Source organism: Carassius gibelio, chromosome A21, assembly GCF_023724105.1.
Source record: "Carassius gibelio isolate Cgi1373 ecotype wild population from Czech Republic chromosome A21, carGib1.2-hapl.c, whole genome shotgun sequence".
NCBI lineage: Eukaryota > Metazoa > Chordata > Actinopteri > Cypriniformes > Cyprinidae > Carassius > Carassius gibelio.
Genome location: NC_068391.1, coordinates 17,887,953 through 17,911,751, shown reverse-complemented (window position 1 = coordinate 17,911,751; position 23,799 = coordinate 17,887,953). Strand labels below are relative to the sequence as shown.

The window sequence follows — 23,799 nt, the reverse complement described above, 5'->3', positions numbered from 1 at the left end:
AGTACAGACGTCACTCAGTGGAGCGCATATTGGAAAGATGAGCTCTCAGGAGAGACACGGAGCGGCATAATCTTCCTCCTTGTGAATGACAATAATAACCCGCAATGAGCTGTTGCACACTGTAACATGAATAAAACTTGTATCGATGTTATTGGTTACATCAGTAACACAAGCTTACTTCAAGCTGCCTTGAAGGACAAGCGGAGGAGGAAGATGACGCCGCTTCGTGTCTCTCCTAAGAGCTCATCTTAACAGACTGAGATGATCGAAGGTCAAATATTATTTACATATTCAGTAATACAAAGCACAACGTATTGCATACAAATCACCGTGAGAGCTTTCCATGATGCGTGCCACTGAGTGATGTCTGTACTTCCAGGTCAGAGAGCACCTGTCCATCAAAAGCTCACTATCCAATCAGAGTAGATAATTGTTAAGCCCGCCCCCAAGAGAAGTTTGTGTCAAAACACAAAACGAAAAACTGCGAAGCGTAAGCGAAATCTGTAGCAATGCATCCAGAATCCAGAATTCACGATTAGCGAAAACTAATCTTTGAAAAACATTAACAAAGAATGAAGCATATTTGAAGAGCCTGTTATTCTTTTGATTTTCATTGTATATTTCTTCTTTTTTTTTGTAATGGCATATTTTTGATGGTTTCTGAAAAAGTTTCGTTCAGTTTTATAAAGTTAGCAAAGTTAAAGCAAATATTAGAGATCGACCGATATGGGTTTTTTCTATAGCCGATGCCGATGTTTAGAGGTCTGGGTCCGATATGTGCTGCCGATTTTTAGGGCCGATATCTTGAAGTTTTCCCCTTCATTTGCATGCTAAAATGTCACACTAATAATAAGTGGATGCACAACATTTCTAAACTTATCATCATTTATTGAGCACTGACTTGAACCATCTCTCAAATCTTAATTTTGTGTATTAAAAGTATTAAAATAAAAAATGTATCCAAAGTTAACCAAACAAATCAATAAACTGACCAAGTATTAAATATATAAAACAGGTAATATATATATATATATATATATATATATATATATATATATATATATATATATATATATATATCAATAATTCAGTCAATAATTTACATAAAAGTTTTAGAGCATTTATCAAGTAGAATTTCTCAAGTTTGTTGGAACATAAATGTAAACTTATATATGCATTTAAATAAATACAATTTAAGAAATAAAAATCAATTAAACTGAAAAATATACAAAATTTAATATATATATAAAAAAATAACAGTAGTGCTGCAAACACACTAGCAACATTTGTGTTTGCTATAAATGACACAGAACATCTAAAGTGCATTCTAATTTCAAACTTCGCAGTCTGTTCATTATTAAGATAAAGTACAGTCAACCAAACATATAAAAGGTTACACTGGTCAGTTTAAATAGACCGTAGTATACCGGTCATCTCTGCTGTTATGCAAGTTTTTGCTAATGTGAAGAGGATGATCTTTTCCATATGGTTTACATTATATATATATATATATATATATATATATATATATATATATATATATATATATATATATATATATATATGAAGAGTTCAGATGCAAAAGCCTCTAAATGCCATCTGAAATTTTCACCTAAAATTTTGATTTTTATCAAGCTCCAATGCTTAGGTTGAGTCATTTTACTTTAATGGCAATGTGCAGGTCCTTTTTCAGGCTATTAAAGTGAAATAACTGAACATAAATATAGGAGCATGATAAAAATCCTAATTTTAGATGAAAATTTCAGATGGCATTTAGAGGCTTTTGCATCTGAACTCTTCATATATATATATATATATATATATATATATATATATATATATATATATATATATATATATATATATATTATAGTTTAACATTCAGATACATTGCGAGTATGGAAATATTTGAATTTGCGCAGAACGAGACCTGAGCAATAACCTCCAAATACATCTAGTCAAACCCGCGCTCGCTCGTCCTTGTATGGATCGGATAAGATTTGGATGAGGAGGAGAAGAATTGTTGAACAAAGTCGTTATTTTTTATTTCTGTGCGCACAAAAAGTATTCTTGTAGCTTCGTAAAATTACAGTTGAACTACTGATGTCACATGAACTATTTTACTGATGTCCTTACTATGTTTCTGGACCTTGATATGGTAGTACTCTTGCTGTGTATGTTAGAGTCAAAGAGCTTTGGCAAAGAGAATTTTAATTTTTGGGTGAACTATCCCTTTAAGCAAAGACTAAACCGTGCATCCTACTAATAGACAACCAGCATGGATGAAGCCTGTAAATAATAGATCAAAAATGGCATACTTAAAATCCAGAACCACACGCACAAGACTGCAGAGGTGGTCCTTGACGGATGTTTATCATGCTTACTCTCAAAACAGCTGCAAACACTTTCCATAATCATTACTAATGTGAAAATGTGTCTTTTTCCGCCTTACTCTCACAATCCAAAGGGCAAACAGGGTGGGAGGGTGAAAGTGAACTTCTGAAAGTTATTACAGACAGTCTAGTTGTGCTGGATGATGTGCAGTAAAAACAGGAATGCTGGCAGGTGGGCAATATGCATCTCACTGGGACATGGAAACAGGTGGTCCGGAAAAGACAATGCAGCTGATTTGCAATCATTTGAAGAATCAGAGAGCCAAAATCAGGTCTGAGCCAAATCAATGACTTCAGCAAAAATTGGCAACAAAGAAATTGATCCCGCTCATCTGCGTCACTTTCAGGCTTCATTCAGGTGGTGTGGTCTTTCCAATGGATCAGTTTTACTTAATGGAAGAGCAAATTCAATCTGTAAACACTTTCAAAAACAAAACCTCAAAATTCCTGAAGTAAATCAGGCAGTTCAGATAGAGACCAATGCTGCACATATGGTCTTGATGACTGAAAGATGGATCTAATTGTTTGGCATCTGGCAAGGAAGGATGTCAAGGTATTTAACCAGCACTATTCCATAAAAAGCCACACTGACATTCATCTAACAGCTTCATTACACCATGTTGACCATGTATGTTGAGCAGGGCTGTACAAAAATCAACCTTTGGTCCTTATTTACAGAGCGCAAGCAGAATGAATGTGTAAATTTGGGATGCACGATAAATATCGGACGATATTTAATGTGCATTTTGTCAGTAAAGCGAGTTCTGTAATCAGCTGTAAATCTCTACACGTGACAAGCACTGCAAAACATGCGCAAAAAAGGATTGTGGTTTGGCGCAGCTTGTCAGTGAACAACGGTTCGGTGTAGTAAATGCTGCTCCATGTGAAATCATGCATGTGTAGAGATTTACCACTGATTACTGACAAGATGTGTATTAAATATTGGGCGATATTTATTGTGCATCCCAAGTGTCAATCGATTAGAAAAATCATTAACATGTAAACGGTCACATTCAAATCATACAATTTAGATTAGGCATATAACGATTAACCGTGAGCCGGTTGAAAATCGATACAAATATATGAATGCATCTCTAAGGGGAACTGACTATCTAAAAAAAAGTTTAGATGATATTTTCTTTTAATCTCATCTCGATATAATATTACAGCAATGTTCATAAGTGCTACTCTGCTTTGTTTACAATGGTAACCAAGGAATGCTGTATTGATGCTGTTCCTTAAGTGCCACCTGCTGTCAGAGCATGAATCTGCATCTCATTCAGAGCTTCTGCTCTTTGTTTCTGCAGAAGTTTTATGTTGTACGGTTTCACAAAACATCTTGTTTTTGTTTTAAAATTTCAAATAATGCAATTTAATTTAGAAAAAAACTTCAAATTCAAAAACACTTCTTAATTTTTTTTTTTTTTTTTTACTTAATATACAGACTATTCAGCATCTCTGTATCATGATTCAAATGCAGTGGGTCCCTCTTATTTTAAATGAAAAGATCACAAGAAGGCTTTGTTTATATGAAGTTTTTTTTTTTTTTTTACTTTGTCTTATTTCATTAGATTTAGGGCTTGTTTTAAGATTTCAATTAAGTTTTGTTATTTGCCATATTTCTGTTTCACAAAGAAATGTGCAGCATTTTATCCAAGCAAAAATAAAAGGATACCTTTTCATGTATAATTTTCTTGAATCTTATTTTGCTTAGAAAAAATTGTAAGAGAATTGAAGTTGGCTAAATCATTACATCCCTAATTTAAATACAAATTAGGGCTGCAACATAATTATTTTGATTATCGATTAATCTAACGATTATTGGTATGATTAATCGACTGTCGTTTATTTCACTGATAAATCAGTAGACTTTAATTATACAGCTTTTGCAATTAGTTAAAATATTGAATTATACAGTGGGTACGGAAAGTATTCAGACTCCCATAAATTTTTCACTCTTAGTTATATTGCAGCCATTTGCTGAAAACCATTTAAGTTAATTTTTATCCTCAATGTACACACAGCACCCCATATTGACATAAAAAACACAGAATTGTTGACATTTTTGCACATTTATTAAAAATGAAAAACTGAAATATCACATGGTCTTAAGTGCTCAGTATTTAGTCGAAGCACCCTTTTGATCTAATACAGCCATGAGTCTTTTTGGAAAAGATTCAACAAGTTTTTCACACCTGGATGTGGGGATCCTCTGCCATTCCTCCAATCAGGTTGGATACTAAACGTTGGTGGACAGCCATTTTCTGGTCTTTTCAGAGATGCTCAATTGGGTTTAAGTAAGGGCTATGGCTGGGCCATTCAAGAACAGTCACGGAGTTGTTGTGAAGCCACTCCTTTGTTATTTTAGCAGTGTGCTTAGGGTCATTTTCTTGTTGGAAGGTGAACCTTCGACCCAGTCTGAGGTCCTGAGCACTCTGGAAAAGGTTTTCCCACAGCAAAGGGTCTGAAAACTTAGGACCATGTGATATTTAAGTTTTTCTTTTTTAATAAATCTGCAACAATATCAACAATTCTGTGGTTTTCATTGTACAGTAATGAGGAAAAAAATCTAATCGTTTCAGCCCTAACACAAATGTTATGCACAATGTACTTTGCTCATATTTTATGAATAAGACCTGTTAATATATATATATTAAATTAAATTAAATTATGAAGGTCTTCTAAAGGTGTTTTTACAATGCAAGGCGACGCAAAACATTTTCTGCTGGCTGTGCACGAGAATCAACAGTCAACTAGATTCTGTAATACATTTTTGTGATTTAAAGATATTATTCATTGCACTTTAACCTTAAACATCAGAGCTGTAACAGTCATGATGTGAAAGTCAAAAAAAGGAATAATACAGTAGTATGTGTAATTACGGTAAAATCAGTTCTGCACAAGTTATGGAAACACTTATGCAAAAACAATAAATTGCTTGATAGTTTAAAGGTCAATGAAATAGTCAAGTAAAAGTATGCAAGACACAGAAAAACTTCTACATATCTAGTTTGAAATGCATGTGCCAAAGATTAAAATTAAAAGTACAGTTAATAACTTTAAAATGTTATGTGGTTTAACCATCAGGAAAAATTTTATATTATAACCCTTTTTCATGCATACATGATGTGGGTAATCATTAAAGGGGGGGTGAAATGCTCGTTTTCACTCAATATCCTGTTAATCTAAAACTAAAAAATCTTTAGTTTTATTATATTCATAAGAGAAAGATAGTCTGTACCGATTTTTCCCGGAAAAACACGACAGGCTGGAGGCGTGACGTGTGGGCGGAGCTAAAGAATCACGAGCGCGAGTAGGCTTTTGCGTTGAGAGTGTTTGGAAGCTGTGACACAGACCCAGAGGCTGAAATTTAACAAGAGCAGCATCAGCAAACGACGTCTCTATGTGGTATGTACTAAAACTGTATATATTTGCTTAGCGGTTTTGGAAAATGACTAAGTTCCACTTTATGTCGTATTTTTTTTTTTTTAAGCTGTAAGTTACATGTGGAAAGTGCAGTTTGATGACAACATCGCATGTTGTTTACTTGATGTGCTTACACGCCGATAGCTAAGTTAACAACACAGAGATATTTGAAGCAGTTTTACTCACCGCCTGCGGTTCCAACACACGATCGTGACCCTTTTTCGTTGGGACTACATTATCCTTAAGAAATAAACGATGTGCAAACCCGGTGTCAAACTGGGCCTTGTTTGTAAAACAAGCTTCTTCGAAATGCAGGGAACAAACAAAAACACTTGCACAACTCCGTTGATGCTCTGTAAAAAATAAACTCCATCCACTGGTCCCTTAATGCTGTTTTCTTTTTGGTAATCTGTGCAGGGTTGTCTTGCCCTGGCAACCAAAAACACACTTCTGTGACATTTCGCGATGCTCTCGCTTTGATCAGTGAGTCTGTGCTCAGCCTCTCAGTGCTCTGCTATACGGGAGCGTGCGCTCTTCCGGCAGACGTGCCCTCAGGACCCATATAAGGAAATTCCGCTCCATCTAACGTCACACAGAGCCATACTCGAAAAAAACTTTCCGAAACTTGTGACAAACCGGAAGGAGTATTTTTGGAACAAAAATACTCCTTCAAACGTACAAATTAATTTTTGAAACTTTGTCCATGTTTAGCATGGGAATCCAACTCTTTAACAGTGTAAAAAACTCAGTATGCATGAAATAGCATTTCACCCCCCATAAAAAATACTCTTGTCTGTCTCATATGTTGCGGTTCAACTTAAACCTTATTAAGCATCTGTGATATGGTTTGCTATAAATAACACGTAAAACAAACATCTATCTGCTATCTGTGTTTAAACTAAACTCATTTAAGCTTAGCCAGTTTAAACATTTAAGAGCTTGTGTGCTCAGTGAGAAGATTTGTGCATGTGCTCATCTGAAGCGCTCAAACCCACACCTCAGAACGCGCACACATATTAAGCTCTCTCTGAAGTATTGTGTTTAAATGGACAAATTCACAAAAAAAAAGTTTATGTCAAAATGCCCATCTTGGTAAGTATCCTACAGCAGACATAGCCGGCTGAACGTATGCCTGTTGTATTAGTGCATTATGTGCATAAAGTGTCAGTCTTTATATTAATCGAACAACAGGAACAAAGAAATCATTCACTGCTCTTGATTGAAAAGCTTTTGTAACTTTAATAAAGAACAATATTTAATTAATACAGTCAAATATACAATGCTGTTTTACATTTGATTACTTTATTCGATTTGTTTTCCTAAAACTAATACTAGACCTTCCTATAAAAAAAAAAAAAAAAAAAATTAAAATCACTGTTTATTTAATTTGTATTAATTTTCAGCCAGCAGGAGGCACTTTTAGAGCAGAAGAGATAGAGGTTTCTCAAGTAACGGCTGTAAAACAAAGCAACGCTCTGCTCACAGACGCTGCTTTATCAAGCAGTACATGGAAGATGAAATGAAAATGACATTGAACATTTCTGAAAACAGTCGATTTCCTTCTGAAATGGTGATATGAAAACACCCGCACCGGTTTTTGATTTTTAAACGTGCATTGCTCATGTTTATTCAACAAGTCAAAGCCTTTTTTCAATTTCTATTTGTGGCGGCCCACCACATCAATCAGGAACAAAAGTTGTAAATTTACTGGCGTGACCACAAACAAACATGCAACGTATCACGGAGTTGTGTCTATTCTTTGGCTGTTTCAAGGCCAAGCAAGAGTTCATGATAGAGGGATTGGCAATCGATGTTATTCAATGTAGAAAGAGCGCTGCAAAGTTGGGCTAAGATTACAAGGAAAATCTCAGGCAAATGAATAATGAATGATGTTGGTTTATGCAAGCAAGCGGCCTGTAAAGCAGTCACACACACATAATAAATACATTCCAGACACACATATGGTGCGCTGTGTACTGTGCTGCACATATTCCACTGGAATATTTAATATGCAGGAAAGACAAAAGCAAAAGAGGCAGGCTTTCTTTTGCACAAAGAGAAGGGGGCACAGACAGACGTAGGGGCGGCTTGCCATCCTTTGCATCCACAACCTCTTTGTTCTATGGGCCTGCCGAGATTTACTCTCCACTTCTTTTATTGTCTCCTTCGCTGTTTTTTCGCTAGAATGAATGGGTGTACTTACACATTCACTGTGGAGCTATGGCCTGCGAAAAACCCACAACAAACTCAAGACGTCTCACATGAAAGCTCTCTGAGTGGTTTCAGCTTTCCTGCTCCGCCACCTCAGACTAAAAAGACTACCTACAGCTTCAGAGGAAAGCTAAGGTCTGGAGTAAACTTTACGATGGAGATGAGGATGGTGGTGGTTTATAATAAGTATGATGGAGAGAGAACGAAAGCACCAGCTAAGAGATGAAAGCAGTGATACCTGGACAAGGGAAAGTTTGCTAGGGAAAGAAGTCCCAAGAGATGTGAATTCTGAAGATGGGTGATTCGGAGTTGGGGCTAGCACTGGGTTTTTCGCTCAACAACAAAGACACACACACACACACACACATATATATATATATATATATATATATATATATGGATGAAATATTTCATTTTAAATATATGATTGAACTTTTTTTGTTTAAATTTTTTTTATTAGCATTTCTCAATACTGTTTTTTTTTAATTCCTTGTTTTTTTTCTGAGATTGCTACAAATGCAAAAAGGGCATCTTTAAAGACAGAATACTTCCAGTACCTGCTGACAACCTTTCCTTTACGATTCAATTGGATTACAGTTCAAAGGATAATGGATTCGATTTTTCGGATATGTTAGGGTTAAGCTTCTCTCTGAGCAAGATTTCTCAGAGTATTTGCAGGTCTGTAGACAAGGGTATGTCTGTTTCTTCTGTTTCTGGTTGTGTCATCAATGCTAGGGCCAAAAGATGCCAAAACCGTTGTAAGTCTTGCCAAAAAGCACCAAAGCCACTAAATGGGTTATGTCCAATCTTCTTTCTTTAATGAATGTTGTGATTACAGAATTTGCAAGGACTGTGTAAAAGAAAATGCAGAAATAGCACCGAACGTACATTAATGTGGAAAAAGCATCACAGATATGACAACTCTACCTTACAGTTGAAACATTTCTGAATAAAGCATTTTCATTACGTTTCACCCAACTAGAATTGATGCTGTAAAGTTATCATATTCATAAGTGTAACAAGTCATTTGCATGTGAAAGCAGAAACACGTTCAATTCAGACAACACTTCTGGGCTGATTATAATGTGCATGTTAACTTATCGTGCAATATCCAATATCCAATATCGAATATAACGATATCCTGCTGGCAGAAAATTAATTTGCAGTCTGTGGGAAACACTGGTGTCTGTCAGTAAACAGAAACAAAAAGCATGCTTTAGAATTGTTTTGAGCCATGTATAATTACTCTAAACAGGGCCACTACTACTATAACTATTACCACTACTACTATTATAAACTCACTATTATGAGATGAATGAAAAAAAAAATGAAAAAAAAAAAAATGGCCAAAGATATCAGCGAAACAAAATGTGCATCATTGGATGCCCTATAATATAAATATAATAATTCATACATGCGGGGGACTTTTTTTGCTCCTATCTATTGAATTTCTATTTTAGAAACTTTTTTTCTGTGCAATGTTGCACGCACTTTATAATGATGCATTTCATAGATATAATACTTTTACTAAATTAGGCTACACTGCTTTATATCGCTATGCTACTAATTTTTAGGTTCTAGTGCCTTTATGCATGTGTGTTGGTGTGTGTATGACTGGGTATCTGCATGTGTGTTGGTGTGTGGTGGTTTTAACTGCACCTCAGTACTCAGTTTTGTTCCAGCCCACGTACCATGTTTTGAAATGATAATAAAAATACTTGAATCCTTTAATATTTCATCTCATAAAATCAATGTTCTATATTTCTAAAGTGTAAGCACATGACTGTTTCACACTTGCTCTGTTGACTAAAGGCATGAAGAACAGCCGCAGTGCAGATCGTAGCTGTTGAGCGGTGTAGATGCTTTTTTGGAATTGTAGTTTTTATTCTGATTTTATTATACAAATATACATGAGATGGGGTCAATAGCACCAAATAATGTTTCATACTTGCGTGCAGTATTTTTCCGCTTAATTCTGACATAAAAACAGGAGATATTAGTTTCTTCATGTAATATTCACTGTTTGAAACTAGCTTAATGATCAATGTCATTGCAACTAAAAAATAATAGGGTAACAGGGTTGATTCATACAACATTTTAACAGATATCAACTAAAAAAAACTGAGGCAACTAGACTTGTGCCGGTATTTGGTAATGCGATATATTGCGGTGATTAAAATGCACGATATTGTTATCGTGGGCACTTCTAAATACCGTGAATAAATATACATTACAAATTATTCAGAATTTGGAATGCATTTTAAGAAGAGTATTTGCATCAGCTGCTTAAAATGCAAAGCATCACTGTATGCTGCTTGAAAGAGTGCATGCGGTCTGATGTAAACAAGCACACATGAGAAGCACATGGAGGAACACGTGAGAGACACTGAATGAAAGCACATTCACTCTCTGACAGCAGGTGGCGCTAAATGCAGCCCTTACCCTGTAAACACAGTAAATAAAGCAGCAGTTACTTTCTAAACCATATTTAAATAATTTTAAATAACCATTCAGATTTGTTTTTTCCCGATGGTGTTTATATCCGAGCCAATTATTGAAATATTTAGACTTAATAGACTATTTAAAAAAAACTTTTTTTTAACTTTCTTTTTGAATTAACATTGTTTACGAAATGTGCTATATAAATGAACTTGCCTTGCCTAGAATTGAATGTTAATGCATTAACTAGTCTAAGGTTAACTAATGAGGTCTTATTGTAAAGTGATACCTATTGGTTTTTAAAGTTCTTTTGCACTTTAATGTGTAAAACATTTAACTTCTATATATTTTCGGTATTGCTTTATTGTTTTAAATGGTTAGTTATTTTTGTTATAAGAAAAAAAGCTATTTAACCAGTTATACGGTATTATGACCACTTTTTTAGAACAAAATTTCACTACCGTGATAATACCGTATACCATGGTAAAAGCATTATCAATTAACCACAACAGGAAAATTGATACCGGCATATCCCTAATGGCAACTAGCTTTTATTTCAATATATATATATATATATATATATATTAGGGATGTCAACGATTAATCGATGATCGATTAATTGTCGATAAGAGATGCAATCGATTAAGGCTATCGATGGTCGGTTAACCGATTCAATTGTTGGGCTGCGTGCGGCTCATGCGCACTCAACACGTGCCAGCGGCTGTGAGTGACGGTGACGATATATAAAAGCATCATCATTCATTCACAATGTACAAATTAAGCTTTTAATGTGATTTAAACTTTAAAGTAAATTAAAATAGAAACAACATAAAAGTTCTTCAACATTAAATGCAATAGAAATGTACTTACTAATCATTTCATCAGATAACTGTTTTATATCGTGCGCTTTGCAGGGCTGGGGGACACAGTGACAGGACAGGTAGTCTATTCATTCCTACAACTTGTTAATTCATTCCTACGAATTATTAATGTGGCAATTGTCCATGTTTCATTAATTTTGTTCCCTAAATAACCCATGATTTAAGTGAAATAAGGGAACAAATTAATAAATCGAACGCATTCTTAATTCATGAAATCTTTAATTTCCCTTCCCATGTTTACCACAGTAAGAGATGCGAAAACAGTTATTAAAAGCGAAAGATAATAAAATAAACCTGGGAAATTAGAGGGTTAGACTATGAAGATTTAGGAAAAGAAACAATGCCTAAATATACTGAATTTGTGGAAATTCGTGACCAACCGGCAAACCAGAACAAAGCCGCGTAAATATGGGGTCCAAAAGCATGGTCGCGATCTAACATTTTCCAGTTAACCTATTATTCCTCTAATAAACAAAGCTTTTATACCACACTTGTCATAATCAGATCTTATCATTTCTAAATAAATAATTGCTGGATTCAAAACAGCGATTAATAGGCGCTGTGACCGACACATTCCTGGAGCATTCACTGCTGTCACTAAACGGTGACGCCGAGCATCGTTCAGTTTCTGCATGGAGCTGACTCGGGCACAGGTTCTAAGCCCTGGGACAAAATGGGATGCTTTAAGGAAAATTTATAGCCTACTAAGTAATAGGCCCAACATAAAAATAACAATTTGTTTTCATGTTTTTTTTTTTTTTTTTTTTTTAAATAGGCTATGCGAAATATATCCGACTTAAATAGGCTAATTAAGATTAACGGATTTAAAACAGAAGTGTGGGCGCTCCATAAGTTCACAAAAAAAAAAAAAAAAGGATGACAACGCATTCTGTTTGTTTGCTTTATTTTACAAGAGCACAAATCTTCTGTTTTTATTGTGAGTGTGCACAAATGAAAGTAAACACTTTTGCGGAAAATATATATTTTTTTTATATGTCTCAGCTGTTTCGATCGCCCCGGAGCCTGCTGCACACGTTTATTCTAGCGATTTAAACTTACATCGCAGTCTGTTCATTATCAAAATAAAATAGTCAACTAAACATTAAAATGTTACACTGGTCAGTTTAAATAGACCGTAGTATACCGGTCCACTCTGCTGTTATGCCAAGGACGTTTTTGCTCATATGAAGAGGATCATCTTTTCCGTCTATATGCGAATGCGTGTTAAGTACAAGCCTAGTTTACATTATAAATAATAGTTTAACATTCAAATACATTGCGAATATGGAAACATTTCGATTTGTGCCGAATGAGACATGAGCAATAACCTCCAAATAAATCTAGCCAAAGCTGCGCTCGCTCATCCTCGTCTGCACGCATGCACTGTCACGATCTAATGCGCTGTATGCCGGATTTTTAAAAATCTGACATTTTCTAGGACAGAATCCAGCAGGATCAAATTAATGCGAGCAACTGTGTTTTGGTGCAGCAGCGCCGATGTAGTTCACTTAATGTGCAGCGCAGTCACACACGCTCCACATTTCGGATAATTTTATACAATAATGTCAGTTGAAAACATTGCAATTGTGCTTTAAAATACAACAACGAGCACCACAAAACCATTTAAAGAGGCGCATTCAGCGTTCTCCGTGCGGGATTGGAAACTGTCAACAAAGTAAAATGACCTCAAAAGTATGGTGCGCTCTCTTCATTTTTTCAAATGATCATAATCGCATCTATTCATTTTATAATCCTGCTACTAGCATTTTATTCAGACTAAAACCTCTTTAATTCAAGTGAGAAAGCGTTTTGTGTGTGTGTGTGGCTTTTGCACATCCTGTCATACCGCTGACTGCGTGCCTGCAATAGACGCATTTTGCAGTATTATGGTTAACGATTAATCGATTAATTGATCGTTAATTTAAACGACGATCGATCATGGAAATAATCGAAATTTGACATCCCTAATATATATATATATATATATATATATATATATATATATATATATATATATATATATATATACATACATACAATAATATATATATACATACATACAATAATATATATATACAATAATATGCACATAAGTGGTCCGCAGGTCTGCATGCGCGACAAAATAAAAAATGTGTTATATAAATATGTTCTGACAGCGCATTTGTGTACCGACATGGTTGATAGCTGTTAATACACAATTACCATTTTAGATCACAAATTGTATTATATAAGTTTTATTTTCAACCTGAAAGCATAAATCTAGGCTTATACCATGCCATTTTCAAAGCACAATGCAAAACTGTGACATTCATCCACTGACGCTCTTTAATCAGCAGCCGCGCTAAATCCGGAAGTGTGTATACTTACATGCTGGCAACCTGCCAAAATAAAAGCCTTCCTTTCAAGTTTGAATATGAGGAAAACACTTTTATTTATTTATTCTTAGACGTTTTTATCCAAAGCGACTTAAAATTATGCAATATATAAAGCGATTCTTCTTAAAGAGACAAACAAAGAAAGTAGCGGTAAATATAAGCATCTTAATTTTGAGTTTACTTTAAAATAAATATATTTCTATTTAAAACTAGGACTGCCTTTTATTTTTTATAATATTAACACACATTATTATTTAGTTTATTTACTAATATTTTATTAAAATATAAACTAAATCAGTAAAGTGCATAGTGAAATAATATTATAACTATTATTAATTCAGTTATACTAAATGGGTCACGCTATATGCAGTGTGAGGACCAAACCAAACCACATGCACAAAATAAATTGAGTCAATTTTCACACTTCCTTTCCCTCTGTAGCACAGCTACAGTCTAAGAGATGCATAAAGAAAGAATTTCTGACAAAATAATTACTGCATATTGGCTTTGCAGGGCAGCATATGAGTGCATCAGTGCAATGACCAAAAGTAAGTAGAGTAAATTGTAACACACATTTAAAATACATTTTCTGTCCTGGGGAGTACAAAAATTAGAGTTAAAAAGTTAACCAGTAGGTTAACTAGCAGTACATTCCATTCATCCAGCCCCTAAATTAATAGAAGACATCACCATGCTGCACCACAACATTCTGTTACACCCCAAACAATCTCACAAAATGGAACAAATGCTGCCTGCACCAAGCTAACAAGCGTAATAACACTTATTACTTATTATTGTGGGTATCACTGCAAGGACAAGCAAAAAAGCTTCACCCAACAATGCAAAATCAATGCCAATGAAAAGGCAAACTATATCAATATCCATTTCCTTTCAGCTGAATATATGCTTGCTTAAAAGATGCCTTCTGCTGTGGCCATTCCATTACAGTAACTTGACTGCACGGCTTGTTTGTGCACCAGACACCAAGAAAAAAAGGGAGTCAGAAAAATTATGACCAGTAAAATTGTTTGAGCAGTTATTACTGAAAGCATGAACATACATTTACATTTAGTCATTTAGCAGACGGTTTTATCCAAAGCGACTTACAAATGAGAAACCATAAAAAAAAAAAACGATAAAAATAAAATATTATTCTAAATTATTTGTATATATCATTTTTATATTATTTATTTTAAAAAAGACACCCTTTAGGAGCAAATACATTAAGTTATACATTGAATATTAACATTTTTGCATTTTATAGCTATACCATAAACCTCTAGTCTTCAAATTCATAAAAAAATATTTCCTTTTATGCTTGGACATCCTTAGTAAAGGTTAATATCCCTCCAGTATTGGTGAAAGTTTGATATAAAACAGAAATGCTCCACTGAATGGTGCAAACTGAAAAACTACCAAAAACTGGAAAATGTACTATTTCTGTGTAGGTATTGTGAAAAAGGATTGATCAGCATAACAAAACTGAATAGATGTACAAGTAGCCTGTACAAAAAAAAGCAAATGAAAAAAAAAAAATCAATCAATTGTCATTAACCATTTTTCTCTTCCCACTATAACCTGCTACTAAAATTGTATGAAAACATTTCTTAACAATTATGGAGCACATAGCCATGCACTAACTTTTTGAGAAAATACATGCAGTGTATCACTGGGCTACCCAAAGAGGTAAAACACATTTACTCTCACAATAAAAAATAAATAAACGTTTTAAAATCAAGATTAATATTGAAGTTTCTCATCAGTTTGCTCCACAAGGTTCTGCCATCACTTACTAAATAAATCAGAAGGACTGATCTGAAATTAATTCATTTTACAGGTGAAGAGCTCCAAGTGTGATGGAGAAAAACAAGGCCCACAGGTACTACTAAGGTCATCTGAACGTCGTAATTTTAGGGTTGACAGCTAATCGTCAAATCTGACATAATCGATGTGTTGTGATGTTAACGTTGAGCGATACCGTTATCCATTCCCCATACGAATTTATAATGTTGACTTTAGCTAATAGGCTAATTAGCTAGCATGTATAACGGGCCTGTAACCGGTGAACTGTATTGCATTTAAACAACACAATCTTTAACATAATACACACAAATAAAACATATGTGACGGTGCATAAGATAAGGAGAAATGCTAATAGAGACCGTTCAAGCTCATGTGCTGCTTAATAGTGAGATGTTTTAGCGGGATAACACTATTGAAAAGATGAATGAATACGTAAGAAGAATATATCTGAAAAATTAGTGAGCTGTCTACCTAGTCAACATTTTGAGAGCAATATAGGCAAGGGAAAAGTGCCTATAATGCCTTAAATTGCTACACGCTCCTGCCGTCCCCAAAGATGCTGCCTAGGTAGACAGCTCACAGGGTTTGATACACAACCAAGAAAAAAACACACGCGTGGAATTGTGTAAATTTAATAGAAGAGCACACATGAACGGGAAGGGGTCATAAATATGTTGAAAATACTAAAATAAAAAAAAATAAAAGCTCATAATGTTATATTTAATCGTGTGGCGCTCGTGTTCAGCTGATGGTGTGTGACGTCACGGGATCCGCACCTTTATAAGTAACGGGCCTCTGCATCGACATACAAGCTCTTTAGAAAGCAAAAGCCCGGGCGTACTCACGCTTTATCCACCAGCTCCCTGACTTTCCACATATTCAACATCTCGGCGCCTTAGCAGGGGCTCTCCGCCTCAATATCGTGTCGTCCAGTCCGCACTAATACACAGGTGGACTCGGATATCTGTTACCGATAATAACAGAATCCCTCGGCCCCTTCCGCCGCTCCAGTGCTAAACGACACAGCAGTGGATCGCCAGTTACTACGGTGACGCGTATTGTGCGTCAAGGGGGAACGGACGCGTGCATGACGTCGTGTGCAGGCATCATGGGAACTGTAGTTTCTCGACATACGTAACCAGCCAAGTGTAGCCCAAAGCACACAATTCGTAAATGTTTTAAGCAGAACAGACGAATTATTTATTTCTTCTAATGAATATATGTTACTCTGAACCATAACACACTAACCAGATTAGTGGGCTACAATTTATAGTGCTTATCCTTATTTGTACATTAAAAAAAGAAAAAGAAAGAGAGAGAGAGAGAGAGAGAGAGAGAGAGAGAGAGAGAGAGAGAGAGAGAGATACAGTATTACAACAGTTAGAAGACACAAATAGGCTATGTCGAGTTTTCTACACTCATCGGAAACCTTAGACGGAAATATATGGTTATTAATTGTACTTTTATGATTGCCAAATAAATATGTATTGCTCTAAATTATAACTAAATTAAGTCAATAGCATGTCATTACTGTTTGCAATTATATTGCTGGCAAATTAAACCTTGGATTACAATGTTCATGGTATTTGCATTGTACATTTTGGTAATTTAAGGAATATCATGTCTACATTGAGACATGTTCAAAACACCATTTTAGACACCATGGAAGCAGGGGCGCTGTACAAGATCCCGGGCCCTAATCCCAGTCCTAATGCCCCACCCGAAAATATATATTCCATACTTTTCAAGGGCCCTCATTTGCTTTAATAGATTCATAGATAGATTTTATATCACATAATTTGTGAATTGCAAACATTGTGCAAAAATCAGGAGCCGTGCTTGATAACAGGTTTTAAGTTGCAGCTAGTAACAGTACAAAGTCGCTTTGTCTTTCAACTTCTGGCTGTGGAAACTGGGACAAAGCTCACCAAATGTCTCTGTCAAAACTTAATGGACATTTCCAGTACACCCATCAACGAGAGGACGCAAAGCCTAACAACTGCAGTCAAAAACAACATCGCAAGGCATTCAGAAAACACTGATCCTTCATAGCCCAAATATAAAATGGCAGAAAGGAGCCATCCTTGAAAGTCTGTTAATCCGTCAGCACTTTGGCATCCTGATTCCATCACGCTCATATTTGTGATGGACAGCAGACATCAGCGGAGGTTAGGCCACCGGGTTCCTGATGTCATCTCCAATTCAGGGTCCATTTCTCAATTCTGCCTCCATGTCTGCCTCCATGTGTTTATTTCAGTGAAATGCTGAGATTTTAAAGATGAATTCAGATGGAGATAAAAAGGGCAACCTTTCACATAAACACATGGTATAAATAAATCATTAACATGATGACAATCAAACAAGTAAGAAACATCGATGGTCTAGAGTGACAACAGACGCGAGATGGCACTTAATGTTCTCGAAGGAGCTGAGAGACCATTGTGGGCAGGGAGATCTGAAGTCTAGATGGGACATCAGGACACTCGGGAACCATTTGATCGGCTAAACAAAAAGAGAAGTGGCAGAGATTGACAGCTAAGGCTGTTTTTATTCAGTAGTGGTGTGGCCATTGGGGGGGGGGGGTGTAAAGTGGTAAACAATGTCCACGGGAGGCACTTAAGACGGGGGCCTACTGACTGAGAAAGTGCTGTATCATGTTGAAAAGTGATGAGGAGCAAGATAGACGGCCCATTGTCAGTTTACTCGCTTCATAACCTCGGTTTTAGCACTGCATTGCACTAATAGTCAGTTAATTTCTGTTTTAGCAGGTCAGAATCTGTGCACTGCATTCTGGATTTTGAGGGGAGAATTCTTTAAACAGTGCTGAAAGTACTTTGCTCTTAGCTGGAAACGTCAAATTTATGGCAGCTAGGGAATTGATAAAACTGTGTGTGTACATCCCATGCATTCCTGGCTTTCAGAAACAAATAGTATGCATTTTAAAATGGATATTCCACACAAAAAAATGGAAATTCGGTCATTATGTACTTACTCTCAAGAAAGAAAGTCATACAGTTTTGAACAACAAGGACTTTTCTTTTTCTTTTTTTTATTGTGAGTTAAATATGCCTATAAATGAAGCTGACCTCCATGCAAACAACACATTTCTCAAACAAAAAGTAAAAAATAGCTTGATTGTTACAGTGTTATATTCAATTTATAATGAAATTATTTGAATTATTATTACATATAATTAAGAATTATAATAACTATTACATTTAGATATTAATAGTTTTAGGTTGCCATTTCTGTCAGTGTAATTTGAACACAGTTAAAAGTAAATGTCATAGTTTATTTCAGTCTTATTTCTAAAAGTTTTAAAATCTAAAAATACACAATAACTGAGAATCAGATGCATCATGTGCATGAAACCGTATGAATGATTATCTTCCATTTAAATGACTATTTCATACTCTTATTCATCTCTAAATAAAACAGAATATAGAACTTGTTGAGAGACTAATACCAGCATAATAATAATAATAATAATAATAATAATAATAATAATAAATGTATATATAAAAAATCATAATACATTTCCAAATGCCATTAGGTATGTTCTTTTTTTATTTTGTTTAGCTTTTTAATAGCTGATTATTTGTTTAATCAAATTCCCCAGATTTTTTATATTATGCATACTCATTATCAGCTAATATAGTTCTTAATGAGGGGATAAATTCCCCAACAGAGGGCACTATTACACTTCCATATACACTGTATTTGACTCTTATACTTCACATTCTTGTTGTGAAGTCTACACTTAAAAAAAAACACGTTCTCCTTGCAAAAAATGACTTTTTCAGAAGCATACAGTCATGCATTATTGATGCCAGATAGTTAATCATTAGTGCATCATTAATTTAGTTACACTTAAGGTGTCCTTTTTACAGTGTACTGTAATCATACATTTAAATACTGAGTAATATCAGTTAAATACATGTAGGCCTACTTACTATATGGTTAGGGTCAGGATTAGGGTTCGGATTTAGGTTTACTTGCATGTTATTGTGTATAATTAATTGTTATTATAATAGTAAGTACATGTAACACGCGTAACAATTAAATATTATTTTATGAGGGTATTTACATTTTACTCCAAAGCACCTGTTTTTAAAGATTACCAAGTTTCTATGGTTTTTCTATGAAAAACTTACAATGACGTGCTCTGTGTTAACGTGGCATTGTTTTGAACTATACAAGATAAAGATTTTTGCATATGCATTGCATTTTTAATAAACATGGACCAGCAAAAACGCAGAAACACACAAACCGTTTCACAATATTTCAGACAATTGTTTCCATATGGCACACACATACAAAGAACAATGGGAAAGTATGCACTGTTTTTATGTATGCTTTGTTTTGTTCTAGCAGAAAGCAAAAGAAAATACTGCACCATGTCCGTGACCGCGCACAGTGATTTAGACTGCATTTGTCATGGGAACCTCAGCTGAGTAAACAAGCTCTGTCCATTATCGTTCATAAAACCTGACAGATAGTTCTGGATCGCCAATCTTGTCCAAGCTTCAGGTCTGTAACCCTTTCAAAACCCACAGCCCAAGCTATAAAAAATAAATAAACACACACACACACACACACAAAGAAATATATGTTTCATGTGCAAATCAACACAACCTCAATTCGCTTGGGCCTGCCCAATAATAGAAAAAGGAATATATATTATATACTATATATTATACTTGCTTTGAAAAACACCAAAAAGTTTAATCATTAGAACTGTATTTAAAAATACAACATACTAGAAATTACTAATTTATATTTTAGTTCACCATAAATGCTTGCACTGCATGACAATAGTCACTAAAGTTTAGCAAATTACATTTAATATACATTTTAACTATAATAAGTTTTCATTTCAGTGGAATAGGCATGCATTGAGTGTCCAAAAATATAACATTAATTTCACATTTCAGTATATCTTAGTGTGTAATTTCTGTAATATCTGTATGTGTACAATTTTCCGATCAAAATGTTTTAAGGTTGAATATCATTTTCACATTTTTCATTTCACATTTTTCATTGTCACACAAATCATTATTTTTTATGTTTATATCTATATGTATTATATATTATACATACTATTATATTTATTCTCTGAATAACTTTGATATTATTTTTATAACAGATTTTAATTATTTAGCTTAAGCATAACTAGGGCAATGCCTATGTAATTTACACATATAACCACAATGGACATTCATTTTAAATTTAGTAAAGGCATTTAATTCATGAGGACATGTATAGAGATGTTTCATTGAGCAATGTGTGGAGTTTCTAAATCAGTCACCTTTTAAAACATCTGGAAAAAATCTGCATCAGGGAATCACAATGATTGTAGATCATTATTGTGGTTGTACATGTTTTGGCCCTCCAGGTCAAACTGCCCACTGGAGTACTCTAGTGGCCCGTGCGTGGAACCATGCCAGAGTTTTGTTACAGTACCTCCAAGCAGGAAACAATTGTCACTGTTATGGACTGTTTATGCTGAATTACAGTCACTGTAATGTTCCTTATCCCACTCAGATCCCTTGTCTGAACAGCTGCCCGCAGTTTAGCTTGCCACATAAAAGCTGGCAGTGTTTTAAGGGTGGAGTGTTCCCTTTTACATCTCAGTTTCTCGTGTTGCTACTCATTTCCAATTTTGACTGATAAACCGACAACGATACAATAAAAAGATGACAATCAACTTTACAGCACCGCCTTTAAAAACAAACTTTATCTTTAAGGGACAGTTCACCCAAACAATTTTTTATCACCTTCATGTCATTCCAGACCTATATGGCTTTATGGAAAGAGAGATACTGAAGATTAAAAAAAAAGATACTGTTTTAATCCATGCAGTGGAAGTCAGTCCAAAGTAACGCATTACCTCAGTGACTGACATAGTATGAACATACAAACACTAAGACTTTTTTTCTAAAATATTTTCTTTTGTGTTTCACAGACACAAGAAAGTTGACATGAGGAAGAGTAAATGATGACAGAATTTTCATTTTTGGGTGAACTATCCCTTTAAGTTAAGCATAAGAGGGAGGCTCCTTCTTTATTAAGTGTGGCAGCATTTGGATTCAAAGAGTTATTTCAAGCACAACCAAGAAGAGGGAATGCATTCCGGGGTTGTTACCAAAATAAACTGGCTAATAATGCAAAAATGAGTACTTTTTAAGTCACACTGCTAATCTGGCATGAACTGGGACCTGTGCCCATGGGACAAGAAAACTCTTTTGAATTTACAGACTTGGATTGCTTCTTTCATCAACCTTTTAAGGAGATGGAAACTTTGTTTGTACATAGAGAGAAATCTTCATCTTTTGAGTTAGCTTGTGAACTCTTTGATTTTACACCCTGCCTTAACCTTTTGTTTAGCAAAACTGCTCGACTGTTGTCATTTCTCTAGAAGTATCTGTCAAGATATTGCTCAGGGAACAGCAGAAAAAATATTCCACATAAAGCACCTTACTCTATTGGATATAAAGTCACAAGATACAAAAACAGGTGCTCATAAGAATCTATTGATTTTTTAAAAAGCAAAATGAATTAACTGAGTTAATTTAGTTACATTTAGGAGTTACAAGTTAATTACTTATTTGGGTCCCACGTGGTGTATAATACTTGTGTACTTACATAGTAACTAGATGTGTACATAGTATGTAACCACAGTGTAAGTACACATTAGTACATATTATCTACAGCTCTCATGTTTGTGTAACTACACATATGTACCAACCCACTGAATGGTTTGTGTTAGTACAAATGTGTAACAACACTTTTTGATAATGAAAGTACAAACAGGACTAACAGCACTTTTTGGTAGAGAAAGTGTTACACTTTATATAAGATTTGTCATGTATTACTCTGATGTTACACAGCAGCGGCTAGCAAGTTAGGCTTTACATATAAATTGTGGTTGGTGACCAGAATGTTACACTTTATATTGTGAACAGTTCCTGTGCAGTTACCATGTAAGTACACTGGCATTACACTGTACTTACCAAAACCTACCCATCTCCACCACCTGGATCCTACTTAACCCCTAAACCTACCCATCTGCACCCACTGGATCAAATGTTTCTAGTTACTCTTAAAAACACAATCCCTTTCCTGTCAAGTTGTAAAACAGTTCATTTGCTGCATATGTGGAAAATTTGACAAAACTCACAAGTTTGAGGTCATTGCAAAAGTATTCTTCAATGTCATAAATATATCATCTGCTAATCAGTTTGAAAGTCTGCAAAGTTTTTTTTTCTTGCTCCGAACTAGATTAACATCAAAACATAGATAAAGTACATAGAGTGTAGGTGACAGAATGTGCAGTTGGAGAGTTTAAGTTCTTAAAACAACACTAGACTGTCAAAGCTGTTCTCTCACTGTTCTTACAGCGTGCTGAAATCTTTTTTTTTAACTGTAAACTCTAAGTGGGTTGACGTGACCCATTGCTCTGCTGGCATAAACAAATACTATGCCTTCGCTGGCTGGAAGTAGAGTCAGCTGCGTCTGAGAAAAGGTGTTAATTGTTTTCAGGCTGTCATCTTTAAGAGCTGTTGAGATCAATTAAAGTCATCACAGTGCGGTGAGCATGAGCTCGGTGAAACAGCCCAGCTTGAGTGTGCTGTGCACGTGAAAAGCAGATATAGATTAACTGTGTGAGAATCAGTGCTGAAAGAACTCTTCAGGAGGAATGTACAAACCAATTTGTTTTACAGCTTCAGTAAGAGTCAATAAAAAAGTTTATTAAAATATGTCAAGCAAAGCACAAAGGACTAATAATTTAAATGAAAGGGATATGTCACCCAAAAAAGACACTTCTGTCATCATTTACTTGCTCTTACCCGTCTGACTTTCTTTCTTCTGTGGAACACATTTGGAAAGATATTAAGCAGACTGTCCAGATGCTCTTTTCGACACAAAGAAAATCTAAAGTAGCCAAAGCAGTCAAGGTCCAGAAATACAGAATTTATTCAAACTTATTTACACTTATCCAAATTTAAAACTGAATTTCTACAAACTTGTACAAACTTATTCGAACTTCAAACTTGCAGGTGACAAAAATAAGAGCCAATGGTGCTTGACATAACTGATAACACAGGACAAGTTTAACACACAATTTTTACTTCTGTGGAAGCATGAATAAGATTGCTTCAGCTTGTATAAATCATACAGACCTTATGCGTCAGAAAAACAAGTGTGCAGCCATCTTTTGAATTCCCTCTTTGAGCTTCCATTTTTCCAGTACCTCGATAGCACAGCAGG

General features: G+C 35.0%; 1 protein-coding gene across 1 annotated transcript in view; it reads right to left on the bottom strand.

Moving 5' to 3' along the window:
• The window catches only part of clint1b (clathrin interactor 1b), a 31,042-nt gene extending 14,481 nt beyond the window's left edge, over positions 1 to 16,561 (bottom strand). The window contains exon 1 of the mRNA XM_052537546.1: positions 16,374 to 16,561. Coding sequence (XP_052393506.1) covers positions 16,374 to 16,414 — 41 coding nt within the window. The 5' untranslated portion in view covers positions 16,415 to 16,561. The remainder of the gene's footprint in view (positions 1 to 16,373) is intronic.
• Between the last annotated feature and the right edge of the window lie 7,238 nt (positions 16,562 to 23,799).